The sequence below is a fragment of the Macrobrachium rosenbergii genome, chromosome 56 (assembly GCF_040412425.1).
Source record: "Macrobrachium rosenbergii isolate ZJJX-2024 chromosome 56, ASM4041242v1, whole genome shotgun sequence".
NCBI classification, from domain to species: domain Eukaryota; kingdom Metazoa; phylum Arthropoda; class Malacostraca; order Decapoda; family Palaemonidae; genus Macrobrachium; species Macrobrachium rosenbergii.
In genome coordinates, this window is record NC_089796.1 from 45,354,168 (window position 1) to 45,378,916 (window position 24,749).

General features: G+C 36.1%; 1 protein-coding gene across 1 annotated transcript in view; it reads left to right on the forward strand.

Annotated features, from left to right (window-relative positions):
- The window catches only part of LOC136836303 (protein disulfide-isomerase A4-like), a 142,323-nt gene that overhangs the window by 88,417 nt on the left and 29,157 nt on the right, over positions 1-24,749 (forward strand). Inside the window, exons 6-7 of the mRNA XM_067100423.1 lie at positions 11,152-11,371; positions 22,740-22,873. Of these exons, the coding sequence (XP_066956524.1) occupies positions 11,152-11,371; positions 22,740-22,873 (354 nt within the window). The remainder of the gene's footprint in view (positions 1-11,151; positions 11,372-22,739; positions 22,874-24,749) is intronic.

Consider the following 24,749-nt stretch of genomic DNA (forward strand, 5'->3'; position numbering starts at 1 on the left):
TTCTGCGTGCATTGACTCGGGGCGTAGATCGGCTCTTGCTTCCACAAAGATGTTCTTTTCAGTACAAGAGATGAATCATCTGTTGAAGAGTATAAGTCCTTCGAGTTGTTGAGTTTTCTCGATTGGTGTTTGGGAGCAGTTGCCAAGAAGCTTCAAGAACAGGCTTTTTTGTGTGATGAAGTCGCAGACCTGTTTAATTGTCTCTCCTGCACAGATAAAACTGTTAGAGATGGCTCACAGGAATTCTGCTGCCAGTTATGCCACAATGGTTAATGCCTATGTTGTTAAGAATCCTCTTTGGGCTCACATTGAAGAATTAAGAGCCCCACAGAACTTCAGGGGTTGAGTTTTCCCTCTGGATAAACAACATTGGGGTTTCCTCAGCCCACCAAAAGTGAGATTGCAGCATGAGTCTACACCAAAAATCAGCAGGGATTTGTTGACCCAATCGATGAAGTGCCAGAGGGACTGGTCTGCCTTCTCAGATAAACCTTCATCTCTCTTGAGCAACCAAAGCCATTTCAGTGGAGGAAATCAGAGATTGCTTTGTAGGTCTCGAGGATCAGTTAGATGTGCTCTTACCTGAGCCATCAAGAAATCTTCTTGTTCCATTATCATATCTCATTTGAGAACAAGTCCTTCAAAATAAAGGGCAGGCTTTGTCTCTTCTGGGGGAGATGGAGCAGAAAGATTATTTATCAGTGGTAAGTGAAAGTTTTATGGAGGGATACTCTATCCCCTTCAAGGAGAATCTGCCATTGACCAATACTCCCATTGTATTGAGATTTTACCCATAGGATTTGAGGTAAATTGAGCCCTATTGAAGAAAGTGTCCACTTTCTGAGCAAAGAGGCTTTAGAAGTAGTAAAAAAGGCAGACTGAAAGGATTTTACAATCTTCATCTTTGTCAGTGCCCTAAGGCTTCAAGGGGGTTGGAGACTGGTGCTCACCCCTTTTATGCTCTGACATGTCTCAGAAAAACAAATTCAACATGGAAACCATCCACTCAGTTCTTGCTTCCATCTGTCAGGAGATTGGATGATCTCCTGGACAGGCCATGACAGCTTATTTCCATATTCTGATTCACCTCTCGAGGAATTGTTTCATAATGGGAATGTTTTTTTGAGAAATCACAAATAGTTCCCACTCAGAAGATTCTTTATTTGGGAGTTCATTTTAGACACCCTTTCAGTATTTTTGGGCTTGTGTCACTCAGAGAGTAGAAGACTGTCTGATAAAACATGACCTCTTCTCTCTCTCTCTCTCTCTTTTTGCTCTGCTCTCCGCAGTGGATGAGTTCCTTGGGGTGGGGCTTTAGAGAGCAACTTACAGACTGGGAGGCTTACTTGGAACCTGACTCTTGAATTTGCTAATTGGAAGTGCTAATCAAGGGGACTAGGCTTCTTTCGATAACCACGCATTTGTGTTGTTTTGCAAGTTGTTCAGCTTTCAACCTAAATTTCTGGGGATCTCTTTGAGGAACATCAATCAACGTGAGAAATTGAAGGTGATACATCTAGTACAGTTGCAACACTTTTCAACTCAGGTACACAACAAGAGTTTAGCGGTGTAGAGCGGAGGTCCAGTTTGGACAGACATCAAACATCAAGGGGGACTAGAATCATTTTCATCTAAGTACAGGTAGTAAAGACCTGCTATGCATTTTGTTAGGAAAGGAACCAGATCCATCTTTTATCTAGTTCATACAGGGCACAAGCAAAATACCCTTTAGTTGAGCTCATCATGAAGCAAAATCTGCCCATGGAGTGGACAAAATCTTTATTTGTCAGCATCCCATAATTATGGGGTTAATCCAAACATAGGCCTTGCTTGCAACTTCCAGGAATTAGTGTTGTCCTTTCCAATAACTTTCTCTTTCTGGATCCTAAGACTGTAGAAAACTCTCTTTCAGTTGCCTTAAAATGAGAATATAAAAAGATAATTGTATCTGACAGTACAGTGAGACATTTTGATCGGTTTTGAATAGAAACAAGTGGTCTCTAAAACTGAATTGCTATTAACAAGTTTCAGCAAAAATGAAAACCTTCAGTAAATTCAAATCCTGACCCTTTTCTTTTTTGACATATTTAAAAGAAAATATTCATACAAAAGAAAGAGGAAAACAGAAGTGTCCTTCAGATGGACCCTCAAATGATTGATTAATATAAAGAACATTTTAGCCAGTTTAGTAACTTGTCCATAATGAGAAGCCAAAAATATAAATGTGTTCAAGAACAGAACTCAGTGAATTTTCTTGAGGGATTTTCATTGTTAAGATCCTCCCATTGGAAAACGGGTGACTTCTTGCTATTGAAAGTTAAAAAATACTAAAACCAGGTTTTAAAGTTGATACTGTGATCAAACACAGTCTCTCAAGTCTCTCTCTCCGATGGAAGCAACCAAAATATATTATTTATGTTAAAACCATTGTGAACAATTTAAGGATGTTGAAACAGTTTTGATAAATACAAACCTCAAACTGTGTCCAAGGGAAGAGAGGAATGTTGTTGAGGAAGCAAAATAAGACTGTCCCTTCCTTTCACTTTTAAAAAAACTGAGAATGGTGTTGAGTTCAAAAATATATGAAAACAAAACCAGCTGAAGATAAAATTATACTACCTTCATTGTAACCAAGTTTTTAGTTTTGGGTAGTGGTCTTGTTTTTACAGAATATTAATAGGTGATTAAGGTGTAGGTGACCTGTGATTTTAATGGTATGTTATTTTTAATCTTGCCCAGGGAATGGGCAATTATGTATGCTTTAACCTCGAGTGCATCAGCTTTGTGAAGAAAATTAAATAGACATGTTAGAAACAAGTGAGAACTGGAATCAAACGAAGTCTGCAACTCATCAGTTAAATAAATGTTTTCAGATAGATTAATGTTTTAAAATCTATCTCTGATGCCATAAACCCTGTACTTTCAGAGACTTCTTCTAAAGAACATTTCTGAATTTTGTCAATAACAAACTTTGTTAATATATGACCTAGGAACACAAGTGAAAGATAACCCTTTTAATGAGGGACACAAAAATAAAAATATTAGAATCCCAGATTGAAACCTCAAAATAATTGGTTTACAAGAATATACATTTATGGTAAAAAAATCAGACCACAAATGTTTAAAATACTGACTCATCTTCACCCAATTCCATGTGATTGAACTGGGCCATGGTGAATTTTTCTGCCATTGAGTTTTCTTATAAGAGTAGCTTTCCTTCTAAAATCTCCATGTCTCCAGCCTCAGGGATCTCATAGTTGATTGTCAGCAGTTTGTGTCTTGTACTCTTCGTCCCCGTCTAAAAGATAAGCTGGCACTATCACGTACTATTTCCTGAGGGGCTAATGCATTTCAGGAAGATCTCACTTTTGTAGCATGTGAGTTGCAGTTTTGTTGGGTCCTTTGAATTGAGTAATTTTTTTAATGTGTCATTTGTTCCTGCTGTTTCAAGTATATTGGAAGTCTTTCGGGAGGCTTTATTCTCAAAGCATTAAAGTCCACAGAAGTGAAGTAACATTATCATATACCTGATATTCAATAGTAATCCAGAAATAGCAAAGGTTTATTTAATGCTCCATTGCATGCCATGATTGTCAGTTTTAAGCTTCACTAAATTTGTCTTCAGAGAGGTATATCAGAAAATTTAAAAGTGTTTCTAAATTTAGAAAATCTCTACTGGGCCTTTCTGGATATAATGTTATTTTATCTTCCATACAGACTGGTAATGCCAGTTAGATGTTTGTCTTGAATTTATTTTTTTGCACTAGGTATGAATTGCAATGTTGGGCAAGCAGTTTTAAATCTTGTGGTGTTTTGATGATTAAAATGGCATCATGTGCATAGGTCTTGGCTTTCAACTTTGATTATCATTACTATTTTATAAACCTCCTACTTTCTGGGATAGCCAACGATTTTTTCATTGATCTTTTTGCCTGTTGTTGACAAGTGATAGGAACCAATCCCTGTTTGGCCAATTTGGGCTGTAAGCTGTTCCTTTGAAGGTTCAGGAGTTTTTCAAAGCCATTCATGGAAATCTGGGACAATGGAGTGGAAATGCCATATTGTCCTAACATCAGTCTGTGAATCCAGTCTAGTGATTCTTGTAATGGCAAACAGGTCCACTAGAATGGGGTTTTGAAATTCAGCATGTTGCTGCTAGGATGTCTGCAAATAGATTGGTTGTCCAGCTAAAACCACTCTGTTGAGGCTGTCGTTTTCCTTGTTAGAGAATCTTTATTACGTTGAAAGACCGCTTAAGGTCACTGTCAGACAGGTACCAGCTTCATTTTACTTTGTGCTTCATCCTGAAATTTGGATGTTAGTTTACTATTTGTTGATTGTTGAACGTATCCTAGGTCTCTTGTATGCAGGACATTGCAGTCTTGTTGTCTAGAACCAATAGAATATGTTTTTACACTTCTGGAGGTTTCTTTTTTTGCAGAGATAAAAAGACAGCCATCAGTTAAACCAGGAAATTGATATGACATTCCTCAGAGTAGCTGACCATCCCTGCATATCTATTTTCCTCCAAAATGTTCTCCCCTAAATGTCATCTTCAGGCATCTTTGCATTGTTACTCCTATAGATGGAGGAGTCAGGGTGACTGTTTGCCAGAGATTCCTTTTGATCCAAGCAACAAAGATCCCATGTTATAACCTGCACTTGATTATTTTTCAAGATTGTAGTCTTGCATCTTTTAGTTCCTAACCTAGCCAAAATTTGTTCACACTTTTCATTGCAGTTTGATTATTGGATCTAAAAATATATCATCTAAATTGGCAGCTTAGACAAAAAAATTGCATTTTGACATAGGTAAAACGTATTTTTGCCAGGAACATTTTGAGTTTTCAAAGAGTTATTCTTTTATCTGTTCTGAGCTCCATAGTTTTGATAATAGAGGCAAAGGCCCTGAAGAGTATCCCAACACAGTTCCAACCACTGAAAACGTTGGACTTTTGGCCAGGTATTTTTTCATAATGATTATTATAAACATTTCAAAAGAGTCTTTTGGAACTGTTCTTAGCTTTTTCAAGCACCCCTTGCACATCTGGCCCTCTTGATTAACCAGCTGTTCAGGTAAGCTATTAGTCTGTATTCCTTCTTTCCAGGAGTGATCCCAGACAAATACCATGAATTTTGTCAAAAATTCTTGGGGGTTTAGCCCAAAAGGCATGACGTTGAACCTGCAGGTTTTTCCTATCCTAGGAAACCTGTTTTTGACATGCCAGTTGTCTTTCAGATCTATAGAAACTGTCAAAGTCCCTTTTGGAATGACTGAAGAAGGCAAGCGATAGTCTTTAATCCCAAAACTTTTAGCAAAACATTTCAGTACTTGTTCAAGTGTTGATAGATTTCAAGATCATTCTTTATTCCAAATAGGAATCAGGTTTTGGGAACACTGAAGAAACTAGTGGGTGAACTTATGTTTTGGGATGTTTCTACAGTGGCACCCTAACCACTGGGTTTCTTCTTCATGTAATCTTCCCAGCAGAGGGGTCTGGTTCTTGAAAGAACCCTGGTTTAAAGGTGGGGGCAGGGGAGTTGAGAACAATGCTGCCACCCAAGGAGAAGACGAATTTGTTACATTCCTATGGGGTCTTTGAAGCTGACCCCCAACCAAACAATTCCTCTTGGTATCCCCTGCCTCCTCTTCCTCTTCCTTTTCCTTTGATGGACATTCCAGGCATTGCTTTTCCTTTTCCTTTAAGATGGTTTTTGGACCTTGTGAAAAGGATGTCTTTGCTGATGTGGCTGTTCCTGTCCTTTTGACGGCGGTTGTCCCTTCTGACCACCTACCTGTTTATGAGGAAAAGTTTTGGAGGTGACTGCAGGCTTATATGATATTTGATCAAAACGAGCCTTTTTTGAAGTGGGTAAAGGGAAATTTCGGGTTTTTCGTTTCCTGAATTCTCATTTTCCTAGAAGAGCATACACTGTACAGTTTTGTTGGCATGCTTGCTCATTGACTTGAGTTACAACAGAATCCTCAGACAGGTCCTTACAGAAGGGGTTAGACTGTAATAAAGCAGTCACATTGAGAAGTGACTCGTTGGAGCCTTCCAGTCTTTCCATTTGCGCTTTTATGCGCCAGTCTAAAAAGTCATAGGGTGCTTCCCATAGGGTTCTCACAAGACTTTAGTCACAACAGCAAAAAGTGTCCTGGAATCTTTTGGAAGCCTTTTGGTGGCAACTTCTAGCAAGGTGGAAGAGGTTAAGATAATGAGAAGAGTGCTAGCACAGAATTCTGATGAAGCTGTCTCATCTGAGATTCTTCTCATAGGGGTCCCAAATTATTGAGTAGCCACATCCAAGGGGAGCTTTTTCCTTTCAAAAGGTTGAAGTGTTGCCCATTCCTTGGTGGAAATTTACGAAACTGGGAGGACTGTAGCGAATGGTTTTAGTTCTGTCATTGACTCCCATTTTCTGGTTACCACATAATTCTGAAAGTTTGTCTTCACATGGTTAATTATTTTAAAAGTGAAGGGACAGAAGGCTGGGAGTACTTAGTGAGCAAGTTGGGTTTTATTCAGAATGCTGGAGGTAGAGATCCATTTTTTGTTGACTTGGAAAAGGGCATCATCTGCCCTTTCAATGTTGGACTTTCCCACATGGGATGAACTGTTTCTCTTTGATGGTTTCTCCATGTCTGCCATTGGTGTTTTTAGGCACCATTCTAAATTGGGAATGCTGTCTTCACTTGTTAAAACTTTGACATGAAGGGACTTTAAGGCTGGAGTTTTTCTCTCAGCTAATTAGAGGTTTACCATCAGAATTGAAGAAGATCCATTTTGTTGCATCTTGCCAAGTGATTTTAGTATCATTTTAATGAATATTAGAGACAGGTAAGAAAACTTTTTCTGTTAGTGGTTATAGTCCGAACTGGCTGTTTTGTTGGTTCCAGTTGCCAATTGTAATCTTGGAACCTTGTTTGTTAGAATTTGTTTCCAATCTCGATCCTTTTTCTCTCATTAATTGCATACTTGCCATTTGGAGAGAAAATGCACATTGATTTCTTTAATTTCGTTATCAGTATCATTGGGTGAGTATTGGAGCCTATTATGTTTTGCCATTCTATTCCAACTGATCTTTTGTTGTTTCCATCGGAATTCCTAACGTTAAAACTGTTTCAAATGCTGCAAACTTTGTATTTTGGGGGGTGTGCATAATCTGACTGAGCATCTGCAGCTGAACTGAATCATGCTTTATGTCTTATTATTGCCGTTCTGGGGCAAGGGCATCCTTGATGGTGCTCTGACCCCTCCAAAAGAGATCAAGCAGTGCGTGTCCACTTGATCAAATGCAGCAAACTGTATCCCTTTGGGGGAGTTTGGGCAATCTAACTTAGCTTCAGCAACTGAACTATAACATGCCTATTAATCAAGGGACAGAAGTCCTGGTTGAATTCAGCAAGTTACTAAATCCCTCCAAAAATGTAGTCATTTCAGTCAGAATTAGGCAGTTATCCTAGTAGGTTTTGGGGAAAGATCCCATTCAGCAACGGTAGCTGCATGGGGAATAGAATCTTCTGGAAGGATGGTTAGCTAAAATTTGTGTCCCTGAGCCATCCAGTTTCAGTAGGGCTTTTCATTGGCAATGTCCATTTCATATTTTTAGTAAGAATGTCATTGGCCCATGTAAAGATTCCTCACTGGCTCTGCATATTTACCTAACCTGGGAGGTACTCCAGGACTGATATTACTGGGTTTTGGCCCAAACATTGATGTTGTTCTGAGAAAGAGTTAAATATCTGCTGCCGGAGTGCTACCAGAAAGATATAATCTCCCCCTTCCTCACCCCTACTGAACCCTAGGACCCATCGAGACAGCTTAAAAGGAACTGATCATCCTTAAAACTTGCTGCCAGGAGTATACTACAAATCTCACCCACATCTGGCGACCAAGCAAATTTTAATTGTTTTTTTATAAGGACTATCCTCATGTCAGGTGGTATGGGCCATACCCACTGGCAAAAAGTGAACCAAGCAATTTGCTACGGAACACTTGAACTGAGGATCCTGCCTAATGGCGGCCCTGTAGTGATATAAAACAAGGTGTTATTAGAAGCTAGTTAGTATTAATTGTTTTTAATCAGGACACTTCTGTAGTTCCCAGTATAGATAGCATATTACAGGTTAACTTGATTACAAGTGTGCAGTTGTAAATTTAATTAAATTGTTAACTTAAACCCTTTGAGGTTTAGGTTAATTTTCATACCTGTATATGGCTGTATTACTTATCCTTTACAACTGTTAGTCCTTTAGCAATGGCTAAGTGAAATTTTTAATTCTAATTGTTATGCCATTCAGACTAACTGTTATGAATTAATTTGTTTAACTAACTTAAAGGTACTGTTTTATACAGCTTAGGTTAATGCTTCTAGTATAATCCATATTAAGCTAAGAATAGAAGATTTCTTAGGGGTTCTTGCTTAACCTATTCTAAGCCACTGCCTTTTTAGGCTTATTTAAAACTTAAGGATATAATACAAAAATTAATAATCTGGTTTTTGTTTTATGTGGCCAAGACTACCCTTTATCGGATATTCAGCCATTGCTGTTTTAAACCAATAGTAGGATATTCCTTAAAGGGGTTCCTACCTAATCTGGTTAGGCTGTTGCCTGTTCTGAGGTTTATATCACCCTTATAAGGGATATAGGCTACATAAGACTTTAGCCTGTGCCTTACAGATATTGAATGAGTCGTAAAAACTAGGATTTTATTAGCCTAGGGTACTTATATGTACATAATCCTAGTCTTATTTGTTCTTTCTTATCCTAGTATAGGTTATTACCTAATACAGGTTTTTATAGATCACACTTGAATGTATAGGCTATATAAAACCAGCAACTTGCTAACATGTAAACTTATAGTTAGGCTACTGTTTTTGTGCAACCCAGGTTGTTGTTTGTATCCAGCCCTAGGTTATTTGGTCTACTATATAAAATAGTAACCCAATAATGTGTAATCTTATAGCTAGGCTATCACTTGCTCTAATCTAGATACTGCCTAATCCGGATGATTTAATTCACAGTTAAGGTTATGGGTTACGTTAAACAAAATTGCCTTAGTATGTAGCCTGAAGGCTAGGCTACCATCTCATCAGGCACAGGTTACTATTTTCAGCTAGTCGTAGATTACATCGTCTAGGATGATGATTTAGTCCAATATTGGGATGTTTTGTAAAAGTTTATCACTTAACCTAATATAAGGTACTTAACTACTTAGGGCTGGATTATTTTAGATGATGCTTAAGTATACAGGCTATATAAAGGGAAAAATTCTGTAGCCTGTTTATCATATTGTAGGGGTTCTTGGCATAAACTAGGCTACTGCCTAGGACCATAAAAAATATGTCTTAGAAGGTTCTTACATTAATTTAGATTACTACCTAATCCAGGTTATTAAAATCACCTTTAGGATATGTAATCTTAGGTTATAGGCTACAGACAACATCTACTGTAGTCTAAATTATTCACACTGAATTTGTTAGGCTACCGCCGAGGCTATTGTAGACATCGTTATCTGAAAGGATTATCTAAATAATAAAAATTGTGGAACATCTCTTTAGTTAAAACTTCTAAATAGAGTGATCAAAAATTCAAATTTTTTTACCTTTTGCTAATAACAGAGATCGTGAGAGAGCACCGACCATGTGCTCGGGAAACAAAGTCCAGTTTCCGGCTTTTGTAAATAAAATAAACACTTGTTTCGCAATGTAAACTAATAATTTTTAACTAGAGCTTAAAAATATGCACTTAACTTTCAAGCTTAGTTGTTTCCATGATTCTTGCTGATGAAAAAATTCAGATTCAAAGCGATTTTGTGAGGAGCAAAGCGATTTTGTAAGGAGCACTGAATCGTTTTGCGCACTAATTTGACTAGTACTGTAGAGGGTAATGAGGCTGGTCTTTTGCCTGCCCCGGTCGTAAACAAGATGGCAGACGCGCATGCGCAGTAGTCACTTCTTACAGTTTTTGACATAGGAAAAGCTGGGTTCAGCTTCACTAAAGGTAAGGGAAAATTCCTTCTTATCTCTGAGTCCATTATACTCTATCACGTGTCATAGTGCTTTCATTACAACACAATACCTGGCTACAAGACCAGGCTAAAAGACATTTCTTTGATATTAGTCTGGTCACTATGGAGCGCTGGCACACCATGTAGGTTAACTCCTTGAGGACAAAACAAGCAACTACACTCAAAAATAGCAATGCAAAACCAGAAATGACAAACTCGAGGCATACACAAATGTATACATACACAAATACCACAGGGGATCAAAATAATGAAAGTTTACAAATACATGCATAAATGCACATTAATACTTAAACGTACACACCTTATCACCCAGTCTCCTGTGAGACATACATATACACGTGTACACTTAGTGTATACATCTCAAAGACATATTGTTTACATATCAAAGGAGACCCATGAACGAGTGAAAAACCCACCCCAATGAAGCAAAGGCAACCCCAGGTGCGGATTTAAATTTTGAGTCGTGGATGTGGTTCTTTAAGTGGTCAGATAGAAGGAGGGCAGCAAGGACTATTAGGAAATTATCGTGAAAGGACTACTATAGTACAGTGATGTGAAAGGTCATTACGTTTGCTGTTTGTGAATAGTCGGTCATTATGTATGCTGTTTACGCGTAAGTTGATGTAAAAAATTGGCTTGCAATAAACGCAAGGAGGAAGATCAACATATATTCTTAATTATAATTATTACCATGGCCACTTATCTTGATTGAAGCCAGTCAAGTTCTTAAGTATTACTTTGAGAGATTTGATTATTTTCTACACCCTAAAAACTTTCTCCAATATTTTTTTATATAGAATTAACCAAAAAGTTTTAAATTATAGCGTTCATCTGTAACCTTTGCAAATATGGTACCTGAAATCATAAAATTGCTTTCTTGAAACTAGTGCTCATTACAAAGTTCAAAAGAATTACTGCATTCAACTCTTGAAGATATTAACTATTTTCATTTGGATATTTGAATGTACATAAGTACTGGTTTTTGTTTCTTTACCTAGGCCAATTTATGTTAGTTTAGAAAGTTCCTAAGGATTTGTTATACTAAGGGTGAATTAGAACCTGTTTTTGTGTAAATTCTTAGTTGACTGACATTATCATTTCTTCCAAATTACAGGTATTCCGTAATGGAAGGTCATTTGAATTTAAGGGGAGAAGAGACCAAGCTGGTATGGTAGAATACATGAAAGAACAAGCAAAATTGCCTTCAAAAGAAGTGAGAACACTACTAGAAGCGCAGAACAATTTTGCTAGAACAGATGCAAATGTAATAGCCTATTTCACAGAGAAGAATGATATGTTTGAAGAATACATTGGGGCTGCAAATGAACTGAGAGGTAAGAATGGTAATGCATGGCATGTAGCATCATGCATAATAGTTTGATGCAAAAGATAGCTGGTCCTGGTCGTGAAAAAATTTTTTGTGGCGGGAGATATTCTGATGTTTGTAGAAATTACATAGGACAGTCGCCATTGTACTATTTGCAAGTACCATCCAACTTATGACCAAGCTTGGTTCCAACAAACCAGTTGTAAGTAAAAATGGATGTAAGTCGAACCTTAGAAATAGGCCAACATACTGGATAGGGCATAATGTCAAACCTTTGCTCTATAAAGTGCCTACATAGTACTGTACTGTAATGTAGTGTACAACCAGTACAGTACAGTATTTCAATCTTTTTATCATTGCGTACTTCTATTAATACATTTTAATAATTTATGTAACGTATATGTATTTTACATAAATTCAAAATAAAGCAGGCCTCGCAGTCAAATGTTAATCCAGCATGGCATATGGTCATACAGTTAAACAATTTCAGAATGTTTGACTAGATTGGAAGGATTGACGCAGTTCGTCGATAGTTTTGCTGAATTCATAAAAGAAAAAAGGATAAAATATTACAACATTTCCCATGCAAAAACTAACCATGTTGTTAGGTTCTTATATGCATGCTGGAAGTCACTGTGTCACTAATGGGAGATGTCGCCGCTCCTGTATCTTTACATTTTCTCGCTCGCAGAGCCATCATTTGGTCTGTGCTCATTTTTATGCTATTTTGTGTGTTTTTACAGTGATATTTTATTATAAACATTTCAAGGTATTAAATACTGTAGAATATGGCAGGATGAAAGAATTTATATTGTATGTTTATTTCCTAAAAGTTACAAGAATGAAACATAGAAGGGAAAAATTTTTCTTTCGTATGCCATTCCCTGAAACAGCTATTAGAGCAATGAATGGTTTCATTTAATTTTCATTTGTATCATACCATTTTAGTGCACATGATATTGTTGGCAAACTTTCTGTATATTGTTCATCTAGAAACTGCTTGGCAAATCTGTTTGTTACTGTTACATTGTGCTCCATGACTTCATCATCAAAAAGTTCTAAAAATAACTCCACTTGGTTTCCCTTATCCTGAACAATAAATTTCACACCTTTGGGTGAAAGAAAAGGGTACTCCACAAGGTTTCCCTTATCCTAAACAATGAATTTCATACTTTTGGGTGAACAAAAAATAAAGGGAATCCTCTCCTTATTGGTTACTGTCCAGTCACTTGTTGCCTTGGAATGCAAATTATGGGGGATTAATGGGATCAAAACAAAGAGAAATCAATAGTTTACCAATGAACACCTGGAGTGTAGTGGGAGGTGGGGGTCAATGTCCTCTGTCAGACTGTCTTTCCGTTACAAGAAAGTTGCCATTGACCCCTAATTTAGCTCATAGTGTTACCAACTGATGTTCTCACAGTTTGTATAAGAATAAAGTGTATTTCTGAGTTTGATCAGTTTTAAAAATATTTAGTATAGGTAATACATCTTTGGAAGACAAAAAACAAACATATAAATTATGTTAGTGTTAGTCATTGGACTGTATAGGTTGTGACCAGCAGATAAACAGAAATGGATTAGCGTTCCTTGTTAAATTAAAGAGATGAGCTCTCTTCTCTCGGTCGTCCGTGTCTCACGTCAGACCACCTTCAATGGAATAAGATGTTCTCGCTTTTTAACGTCTTATTCCGATGAAGGCGATGTGATATGAGACATGGGCGACAGATAGAGAGTTCATCTCTTTAACCTCTTGAGGAATTTTAATCAATTTCTCTTTACCTGCTGGTCACACCCTTTATAGTCCATGTGACTGACAACAACAAAATTTGTATTTTTGTTTTTTGTCTTCCAAAGATATATTACCTGTACTGCACATTTTTAAAACATTAAGAACCACACCCACAAACAGGGTATTAACCCACAAACAGTGTGCATATGCCCTAAAACCCATTGGTTAAAGAGAGAGAGAGAGAGAGAGAGAGAGACATTATCTTGGACTTGAAGGCTTGGCAGATGTACAATTATTTTATTGGGTTTTTTTTAATCTTGGGATTTCTAAGGTAATTCTTGGGATTTCCTAAGAAAAATCATTTGAGTAGCAGCACACATCGTAAACTCAGGTTAGCTGTTAGCATGCCAAACCACCAACCTTATGGTTTCGGTGTTTAGAATTTCCTGTAAAGGATTGTGAATCAGTATTCATTTGTTTGACTAAGAATTCAGTCAATTTGCCTTTAACATTGTTATGTTCTGTTATGTTCCCTTATCACGCTTTATACTAGTGAGTATTGTGTCACTCATATTGTGCAGTAGACTAGACTTAGTGTATTTTTTTTTTTTTTAAGTTTATTCTTAGAATGGATTCAACTCATAGTTTTTGCATGGAAAATGTTGTACTGTAATATTTTATCCTTTTTTCTTTTACAAATTCATCGAAACTATCGACTAACTATTAGTCAATCCTTCCAATCTAGCCAAACATTATAAAATTGTTTAATTGTATGATCATACGCCATGCTGGGTAAACGTTTGAGTGAGGCCTGCTTTACATGCATCGCTAGGACTGCTACTTGTAAGCGCTGCCTGCTGCATGATGTTTTGTAAATTTTGATGGTACTTTTTACTAAATATTTTACTACTGTATATCAGCATCACAGTTACTGTAATGATTTTATTAGATTTTATTTTGTATTTGTTGTATTTTTGTATCTCATTTTTTACTTTAATTGTTATGCTTTTAGTACTGTATTTTATACTGTAAGGTTTAGGAGAAACACTGTACAACACAAACAGTTGTTTGTGTCTGAGAACATTTGCATACCAAACCATGTGTTTGAATTCACTTCAAACAAAAAAAACTGAAAACATTCATATGCATGAACAGAAAAGTAAAAAAATACCTTAAGGTAAGATGTAAACAGTGTACTGTAAATCAAAATTACATCAAGTAGAAAATAGAAAAAAGGAAATCCAAGGAAATTTTAATTACATATAGATGAAATAAAATAAGGATTCAGACACATTTACAGCCCTCTTAGTGCTTGGTTGGGGATCGTCTAAGTTTGAGCTTTCTTCATATAATACAGTGGCTGCTGAAGGGGTAGGGATGGGAGGGGGTGGGGAGCACTCTTCTGGAAAAACATGCTGAGCTTTGTTTGAATTTTAAGTTTTTTCTTTTCTTCGTAAATTTCTCTTTATGGACACATTGCCTCCTGTACCATTGTCTCAATCTTCTATGTTAGGGTCCATATTCTCCAGTTTTCGTAGCCCTTGGTTTGTCAACGAAAAACACTGCGATAATTCTTTCGCCAAGTACTTTCTTTCTGGGTCTTCTTTTTCTTCTTCTTTCTGTCTTGTTCTTCTGCTTTTCTTTCTTCTATTATTAGGAGTTCTTCATTCATTAGCTCTTGAATTTCTTCTGTCAAAATTTCTATATATCATCTGCATCACATTCAATTTCAAGTTTGTTTGCCAATTTTATAACTTGGCCTCTCACCACACTTAACTCTTCCTCGCTATCGAAGCCATGAAAATCATGAATAATGCGCTCATTACACTGCTTCCAGACACTGTTCATACACTTAGATGTGACCAACTCCCATGCTTTTGCTGTGTTTTTGATGCATTGATAAATATATTCCTTCCAAAATTCTCTTAGAATCAATGGCATCAATAGTTTGATCAAAAGATATGCACAGATAGTGTGCCTTTAAATGTTGAAATAACCCCCTGATCCATGGTTGTATGAGTGGGGTGGTCTTGGGAGCCATAAACACCACTCATGCATTAGGGTCTAGATCGTCCAAATGGGCAGGTGCATTGTCTAAAAAGTATTTTGAAAGGGATTCCTTTTTCAAGGCAATGCTGGCATGCAGCTGGGATGAAACAATTTAAAAACCAATCCTCGAATAAGGCCATCTTCATCCAACTTTCGATTGAATTGATAATGCACAGGGAGCATATGTTTAACATTTCTGAGAGCACGGGGGTTCTCGACCATGTAAATTAAGAAGGGTTTTAATTTGAAACCAGCAGTATTCCCCCCAAGCAGCAATGAAACCCTTTGTTTCACAATCATATGCCCTGGCCCGCTCTTAACTTCATTAGATTCGTTCCTTTAGGATTTTTTTTCCAGTACAGGCCTGTTTCATCTACAGTACAGTACATTAAAAATTTGTTCTGGTAAATATCCTTCTTCTTTTATTAAGTTATCTAACTCACCAAAGAAGTTTCTTGCACTTTCTTCATCACAGCTAGCTGCCTCACCTTTCGCTATTACATAATAAATTTGGTATTGCTGATGAAATCTAAACCATTCATCACTTGCAATAAGTTCTTCATTGTAACCCTCACCAACACGTTTTAACATTTCAATCAAACTTTAAGCTTTTCTTTGCAATTCAGAAAGCATCACATTCACTTCTTTTTTTTTTTGCCAAAAATCTTCTAACCAAACACTGAGCATTTTTTCCATCTTGGCAATTGGGCCTTCACATTTCTTAGTAAAAATTGTTGATTCTGTAGGAGCTGAAGATTTCATTGCTTCTTTGATGCGATCTTTATCTTTTAGGATTGTTGACATAGTGGAATGGGAGAGCTGAAGATCGTGAGAAATACTCTTGGTTTTTCCCTACCTTCATATTCTGTAATTATTTGCATCTTCAGGTCGAGAGTAATAGCTTTTCTTGGCTTCTTGCCAGAAACTCCAGCACTAGATTCAGACTTCCTCCTAGGGGCCATGGTGAAATTTACTCTTCAGCTATATATACAATATATATGAGATGCTTCTGATAGGTCAGGGTAACTCAATCTGATGTTGCCTGAGTGATGAGAGAGGTCTGACAAGGTGATGCGTTAACTGTTATACACTATACTACTGAGGAAAAAACACACACTGTTATACAGCGGTGTACTCTGAGGCATCAGCCTGCCAGACCTGCTGCCAGAAATATGGTTGTATGATTGGTTGTATGTTGAGCAGGTTGTAAGTCGGATGGTACTTGCACTCTATTTATTTTATTGTGGCAAAAATGCACTTGAAAGTGGGGGTAACTTGGCGATGATTGGTTGAACATAACGTGTCCTAATAACATAGTTATATTATTTCATAAAAGTACTTGTAATCTGAATGAAAGCTTATTTAACCACCTAAATTTATCCATTAAACATATACAGTTGACCCCTGGTATTTGCGGGCAATAAGGACCACACCTACCTGCGCATACCGAAAATCTGCGAATACTGAAACCCTCCGGCTAAAAACACTTATAACTGCCTATTTTAATAGTTCAAACACCAAATATACCTTAAACTATCATCCTAAAACACTTTAATATTTTAATATTTCAGTATCACTAATATTTTAATATTTCAGTATCACTTTAACCTCTTTGGTGATCTGATGACGCACAATCACGTCAGTAAATTTTTTGCCATAAGTGCTCCGATGACGCGATTTCCATGTCATCTAAGTTATTTTCAGGGGAAATTCACCGAAAAAAAAACAAGTCATCCAAAGAACACGAGGACTGTGCCATTGCGTGGCCAGATCTTGGACATACAAGAAAACGCAGTTTTCACTTTTTTTCTGCATTATTTATTACAGAGTAATTACAAAAAATGTCAGCATATATATATACGCATTGAATGCTGTAGTTTGGCCGGAATTTATGTATGCGGAGATAATCTTTTGTATGCCTGTTTGTGCATCTGTAAATAACTCCAATGTGCATGTATTATATAACATTCGAATGGCCATTCTTTATACTTCATCGTGCTGAACAGCAAAATGGAAAAATATCAATGTTTCTATACAGTATAATAATCGTTGCCGTATATTTTCTTTAAAAAAAAAAAAAAGATTGTCTGTGATCTAACAACAATTGCTCAATTTTATTCAAACAATACATTTATCTTTCTTTTGTGTATTTTATAGGAAATTTATTCAGCTTTCTAATGCCACCTTTATTTTTTTCTATCTTTATTCCTTACTTAGGTACAGTACGAAATTTCAACATAAGTAGGTTGGAAAATCTAAAAATTGCACTCTGTAAAAAATTTGCATTTTTCAATCGGTAACAGCTAATTAGCAAACACATTTATAGCAAAATGATTGCTTCCATGTAAAAGTTCAAACATTTCCACAGAATTTACGTATAAAATAAACTCCCCAAACCTAATTATTATATTTTTCATGATTATTTAAAAAAAAAATATCTACGATTTTCCTTGAAAATTTCACGTTCATCACGTCTTTATCATTTCTAAGCCTTGCAAAGAGTTTCTGATTGTTTTAGGAAAAAATGAAATCATTTGCTGACATCATAAAACAAACCAGAAGCATATAATTTGGACGTATCGATTTTTACATAGAAACTTTTCCACTCGAGCCCCACTTTTCCCTCCATGGCATAAGTCGCGTACCGGGTAGTGCTATAGGAACCCCCGTAAGTGCGAGAGGGTTAATGTCATTTCAGTATGCATCGTTTCTGAGCATCTTAGCTATAAGAGGTGAGAAAACCGGTTTAGGAGCTGCAGCTACCAACAGGGTTTGTTATAAGGAGGTCCCTTAGATTCTATAAAGGGGATCCCTCCTAAACCTCTGGAGGGGAGAAAACCAGTTTATAACCAGCCAAATCTTAGAAACCTGTTTATTTCCACATAAGCCTCTCTCTCTCTCACTCTCTGTGAGTTATTATTTAATCTTATTACTATTATTACAGGTACAGTATTATTATTATTATTATTATTTAATCCTATTACTAATATTTACAAATTATTACTTATTATTATCTGTATTATTACAGGTGTGTACAGTATTAGTATTACTTAATCTTATTAATATTAATATTAGAAATGAGTAAATATAGCAACTTTATTATCATAAAAAATGTATTTAGTCAGAAAAAATAACCTGAAAATACAGTAATTAGTGACTATTGCTCTACAAAAAAATCTGCAAATTACAGAATTTTCCGTGATTTATTGAAAAATATGTTCCACAGGAAAATCTGCGAATAACTGAAGCCGTGAATACTGAACCATGATTACGGGGGGTCGACTGTATGATGTTTTTTAATACAGTCCGACCTCTTAAATCTGGCACACATTGGTCCAGGAACTCCCATGATCTGGGACATTTTTAAATCAGCCGCCATTAGTTCTTGAGCAGCTACGTGGGCAGCATCTCACATTTTCAGTTTTTGGATTTTTTTGGATTTCAGAATTGAAGTTTGCTCCATAAATACACAAGCACAGTTTATTTCTAATGAAAACATTCTGTGAAACTCAAAAATATACAGCATACAAAAGAACCTTAATTTGTGTATATGCAGTCAAACCTCTTAAAACTGGCATTCTGTGGTCTGGGAACTCCTGTGGTTCAGCTTGATTTTCAATCACCTGCCATTAATTCGCTGAGTGGCCACGGGGCAGCGCCACTTATATTGTTAAAACTTCCAGACAGCAAAAATTATGCCATATCTTTTGTTTTTATGAAAATAACTGTTAGTAATGAAAATGTGTGAAGTCAGATATGTTTTCAGTTTTAAATTTAAATGCATAAATATATTTTTTAAAGATTTCAGTTAAATTTAAATGCATAAATATATTTTTTAAAGATTTCAGTTGGGAAGGCTCCACCAAGTCAAAACTGTTAATCAAAACAATGATACATTTGGCAACGCATGAATTCCTTACTCTTAGAGTGATTGAAAGACCTAATTTTTTTATATAGCTGTATATTTACCTATTCGATATGCCACCCAAGAGATCAGATGGTGAGGTAAGAAGCACAAACATAAATCTTTATCTATGCTAGAAAATGTTTCTATCCTACGTTTCTATCCTTCCCCCTTCCCGTTAGTGAATGTATAGCATTCATTTTCCTCAATTGCTGGCGGTGTGCTTTTTTTACTTTTTGACGGTGAATGCACTGAGTGATCGCTGAAATTCATTCTTTATTTTTGTCATTTCATTACCCTCTACAATCAAAATAAATGACGAAGAAACTAATAGTGATAATTATGAAGAGAGTAAATTTAGGAGATGTAAGTCACCAGTGATATTCTGCAGATTCTGAGAAAAGTTTAGTACATGTAGTTAGACTAGTTAGACTTGTGGCCAGGTTAACTCGGGAATGTAGGCTAAATGTGTTGAATCAAGTAAATTATTTAAAAAAAATTATACAGTATCAAGTAAGAAAATTATACAGTTTCAAGTTATAAAATGATAGTGTGAAAATATATGAGTAATAAATGGTAAAAAGTGGTGGCAGAACTTAGCCGAGTAGTAGGCTAAGTCGATAACTAGGCTATTTGCATGTGAAATTAGCTTGCAAGACTATGTTTACATAGGGGCTTAATTTTTTAGAGGTGTATTCTATATTCTGGGATTTTTGTGGTCCGGCAGTGGTCCGGTCCCAAGGCTCCCAGATTTGAGAGGTTGGACTGTACTATATGCAAATTACGGTTCTTTTGTTGCTGTTTATTTTTGAATTTCACAGAATGTTTTAGTTGGAAATAAACTGTGTAGCTGATTACAGTGAATAGAAAATAGGATGCATTTCTGAAAATATGAAAAGATACAAATGAGCCATCCAAGTTAAGACTGAAAATGACACCTGAAGTATATTGCACTACTTTAGAATTTCAAAGTGCAATAGGACAGAAGTACTGTGCTATGCAATTCATTTTCCCACATAACTTTGAACTTAACTAAGAATTTAATTTCTGTCTTGTGAATTCTTCAATGAAATTCCAAAACTATTCTCGTGTAGTAAATGAAATAAAAAATTGAGCTGGTGCTCACAGTGCCATCTTTTTGACATTCAGTGCATAGACAGCATAAAACTAAGTAATTTCTGATACCCATATGAGAATCAAAATTGAAAACTAGGTTCAGCCCAGTATAGTGCACAACTGTTTTGAGGTGGCCATGTAAAATGTATGCAGTAAATATGGAGTTAAAATGAACAAAAAGCCACTACAGGAATTTAGAATTTTCAGTACTAGAAGTTCTTATAGGACTCTCAAAACATCCTCATAATTCTCATGTACAGCACTAGTGTTCCTTCTAAAAATTATATGAATCTGGTGTAAATGTATTATTAATATTTTTCAGCCCTGCATATGAGGACGTTAATTGAAATAAAGATGCCAGTAAAGCAGCCAAACCTGTAACTACTATGACCAGATCAAAAATAGCCACTCTTGTCAGTGATTTACCATCTCTAAAACCCTTCACTTTCAAGAAATTGCTGATTTTCTCAGTAGTGAATCTGATCAATTAAAATTAATCAATCTTTTCATTGGATTATGGTATACTTCAAACCAAAAAGTTCCATATTGAAGTAATTTTCTCTTTGTATTGGCCATCAACATTTAGCCCATAAGAGACAGTCCTTACATAGAGAGTGTAGGTCAACATTAATAGTTAAATATGTCCTTATAAAGTGATTGGCCACACTCTAGCCAACAGCAAATGCCAAATTTTGGAAATCGGTGAAATATTGTGAGATTCCTTATAGTTTTCCATTTATCTAGTGAGTGAATGTCTTGTACTGTTGAAGACACCATTCGACTAGCATGTGAGAGTAATAGTCAGCTTGGTCTGGTCAAACTACCTAATAATAGTAATGAACAGGGTAGAAAAAGCCTACTCCAAACACAGTTACCATTGGGGGTGCAAAGCATACTAGCATAGAAACAAATACAACTAATTCATGTGATCTCATTGTGGAAGACTTGAACAAAAATATAAGATCAATCCATTACCAACCAAGCCCCTACATCAGAGTGCATAAAGAGCAGTGAAGAACCGTCCAGTGCAGTGTAATGCAAAGTAACTTCGATCGGAGAAAAATAAATTAAGTATATTCACAAAAAATGTGTCTGGATAGTCTTAGACCAGTCTTCATAAAGAAATGGATACATTTAGTCAAACAACAATCCAGGGACTAGAGAGAGTACAGTAGCATAGAGACAGAGTCCACTATTAACAAAACAAAAAATCCGAACCAGAAGAATCATGCAAGACACGCCTCCCCAGACCTAGATATTTCTGAGTTTAGAGATGTCAAATTGCTTTTCAGTTTTAGATGATGCAGAATGTGAAGAAAAGATCCATTTAAGAGATGACTGTGAACAGGATTCCTCTGCACAGCACACTTGCAGCTCTAAAGATGCTGTGTCCATGAGTATAGAAATGATTATTGAAAATGTAAGTGATAAAATAGAACTAAAATCTTCATTGTAAATTGATTGGAAATGACATTCTTACACAATTGCATAACCTAGAATCATCTTCAGTTGGCATATGTAAGAAAATTCCAAGAAGAAAATGTTGCTTTTCACCCAAGGGAGATGATTTTTGGTTCAAAAGTGAAAGTACTGTACTACTGAGAAATCTTAGAAATAAACCCATCTTTAATAGAATGGTTGATATTTTCCGGGGAAACTGCAGAGGTCTATGAGCTCAGGTCAAGGAACCTGGTTATCCTCTGTGACTGTAGTCCAGTTATGATTTGTCTTCAAGAAACCAAGTTAGGTAATGAAATGTATAATCTTGGCTTATTTTATGAAATGTATCTTCTCTTCCAGTAAGTGAACATTGGTAGTTACTTTCTTGCATTCATTAATACGGTTTGTTTCTTTTTAGCAAATCTCCTTACGGTCATACAAACCCATTATTTATCGACTTCCCTCTCCATTTATGTTAGGAGACTTCGTGTGTTGGCAATGTATTAGATAACTAAAGTTGAATTAATAGTACTGTAATTACATGGTGGAGTAGCACCCTTGAGGCATGGAGGCAGTAAATGGCTTGAAGAGACATAAGAGAGCACTTAAATGATTTGCAGTTTTGACCAGCCAGCAAAGAACTGATTAAAAGCTGAGACACATGACCAGATACTGTTTATAAGTAATATACTGTATTTGCTGTGCTGTATTATGCTCTTCAGTCCACGGTTTAGAACTTCCACTGCATATAACAAAATACTCCTAATACTACTTTATTCTCTTGATGATTTCAAAGTCTAATTATCTCTTGCAACACATTCCTCCATTAAAGTAAGGAAAATGCCAGGATAACCCCAGGATATTGCTGATTAGTTTGGATAGAGAAAGATTGGAATTATGCAAGTGGCATCTTCCTTGACATTTTTTTTTAGCACATTAATAGAAGGCTTCTGTTATATGGAAGAACCCATTAGAGGTTGTTGGTATTGGTGTTCAGCTTATCAAGTTTCTTTGTATTCAAATGAAACTAGATTTACGTACTTGAGGTGCTTATTTGTTTGTATGAGATTGAGGTTTCATATTTGTGTGATTAACAATTTTATTTTTTTTTATTGTAGACCATTATTATTACAGATAAGCTCCCACTCTTCCACACTTTTGATGAAACAACTGCTGAACAGCTGAAGCTTAAGCCTGACACAATTACCATTTTCATGCCAGAAATTTATCATTCGAAGTATGAGGATAAAGTTTTTAAATACACAAAGGTAAGCATAAAGTTATTTTTTTCCAATTTTGAATGCTGAGAATTATAATTAGTATAAAAATTGTCAGCCCTCAATGTTCTTTGTAGCAAACCAATTGCACATGTCAAGTGCAGAATGTAAACATTGCCAAGTGTTTCCCCAGCTTGTTTGGCAGTTCAGAATAGTTTATTCCATATTAATCCATTTTGATGCATTCATTTGAATTACCTCTTCATCATGTCTCATGTTAGTGGAGGTATACCTGCTAGACAGAGTACTGGTCCTCTTTTAGCTGACCAAGGATGTGATTTGCAACACTGCTCCCTTGTCACATCCTTGGGTCCTTTCACCAGCATCTTCTTTCCAACTCACAAAGAAGACGTTTGCCCTCCCCAAAGATTTGTTCTAACCTGGTTACCCCGGATTGGCTATTGTGTTCTTTCCATGACAAACCCCTCCCCCCAATGTCTAGCAATACAAACACTACCCTACTTATGAATGAGTTATGTTCCGGATGGCTGTTTGTATCTTGAATTGTTCATAAGTTAGTTTTTAATATGTAGTGCATAATTTTTGTTTATTTTTACACCTCCCCAAGTTAACTCGAGAGTTATAGAATATCTCTTTCCCTTTCAGGTGTTTTGTAAAAATATGTAAAAAAAATTAAACAGGTTTTCTATTTATTTATTTAGTTCTGTAAAAGTTAATATTAATAATTTTTGGTGAAAAATTATTAAAACTAAGGAAGATGTTGAACTCTGAAATATGTCTTGTTTACATTCTCGAGTTAACTTACTATGCTATTTTCACTGTATTTTCAAATTCTGCAGTATTATAAAGAATTGCTTTGGATGTTAGAGAAGTAAAAGTAAGAAAATAAAATTTAGAAATTAAACAACGCACAAATCCATCGATTGACAAAAATACACACTAAATGTTTCTTATGGGGAGAGGAAATATAGAAAATGGAAATTCATCAAAGAACAATTAAATTGGGAAGATGGAAATAAGTAGGAATACTTTGAGTATGAAAGAGTATTCTTGTGATTGTAAGAAGAATATGTGGTAGTTAATCACGAGAATATTCAGGATAATCAGGGAAGGGGTTAAAGGGAAAGGTTCTTCTTTGTGTTGTGTTCTTTGCAAAATTTCTTAATAGCAGAATAGGTATGCAGAGCAAAATTTGAATTTATGGGTAGCAAGGGGAGTGCTCCGAACACAGTTTTAATTTGTGACCCTGTCTGTTTGTATCTGAATATTTGTGACTTTGTAAGTAGGGTGGTGACTGTACAAGCAGTCCCTGGTTATCGAAGGGGGTTTCCATTCTGACAGCGTGACAATAACCAAAAATCGGTGATTTTTGGCCTTTTCCGGCAATTTTCTTTGCTGAAAATCACCAATTTTCAGTTATTGGCGCCTTGGTTAGGTATGTATTGACGCCAGTACCCAGTTATCAGTGCCAATAAGCGGAAATCTGTGATTTTTGGCTACGAAAATTGTCAATTTTCTTTGCTAGACAAGCGCTGTAAAACCAGATCGCCAATAACTGAGCCCGCCGATAACCGGGGACTGCCTTTACTAGCATTCTACATGCTTCCATTAAGACAGTCCTTTGCAGAAGTGTTCGATTGGGTATTCAACATTTTTTACAATGAACAGCTTCTTAACCACTCCAGTTGGCCTCTGTTGCTAACCTTAAAGGATGATAAATCTTAAATCAGGGGTTACCACCTTTCTATGGTGAAGTCAGTTTTGACTGTCTTTTGGATTTTATTCTGAAGATTCTCTTTTGGATGTGCTTTTGAAGATGCAAGGTGCAGCACCATTTGAGGTTTAGCCATAATTATATGGTGGCCATGGACTACTATTCTTTGCCTGGCCAGAGAATTAAGAGATT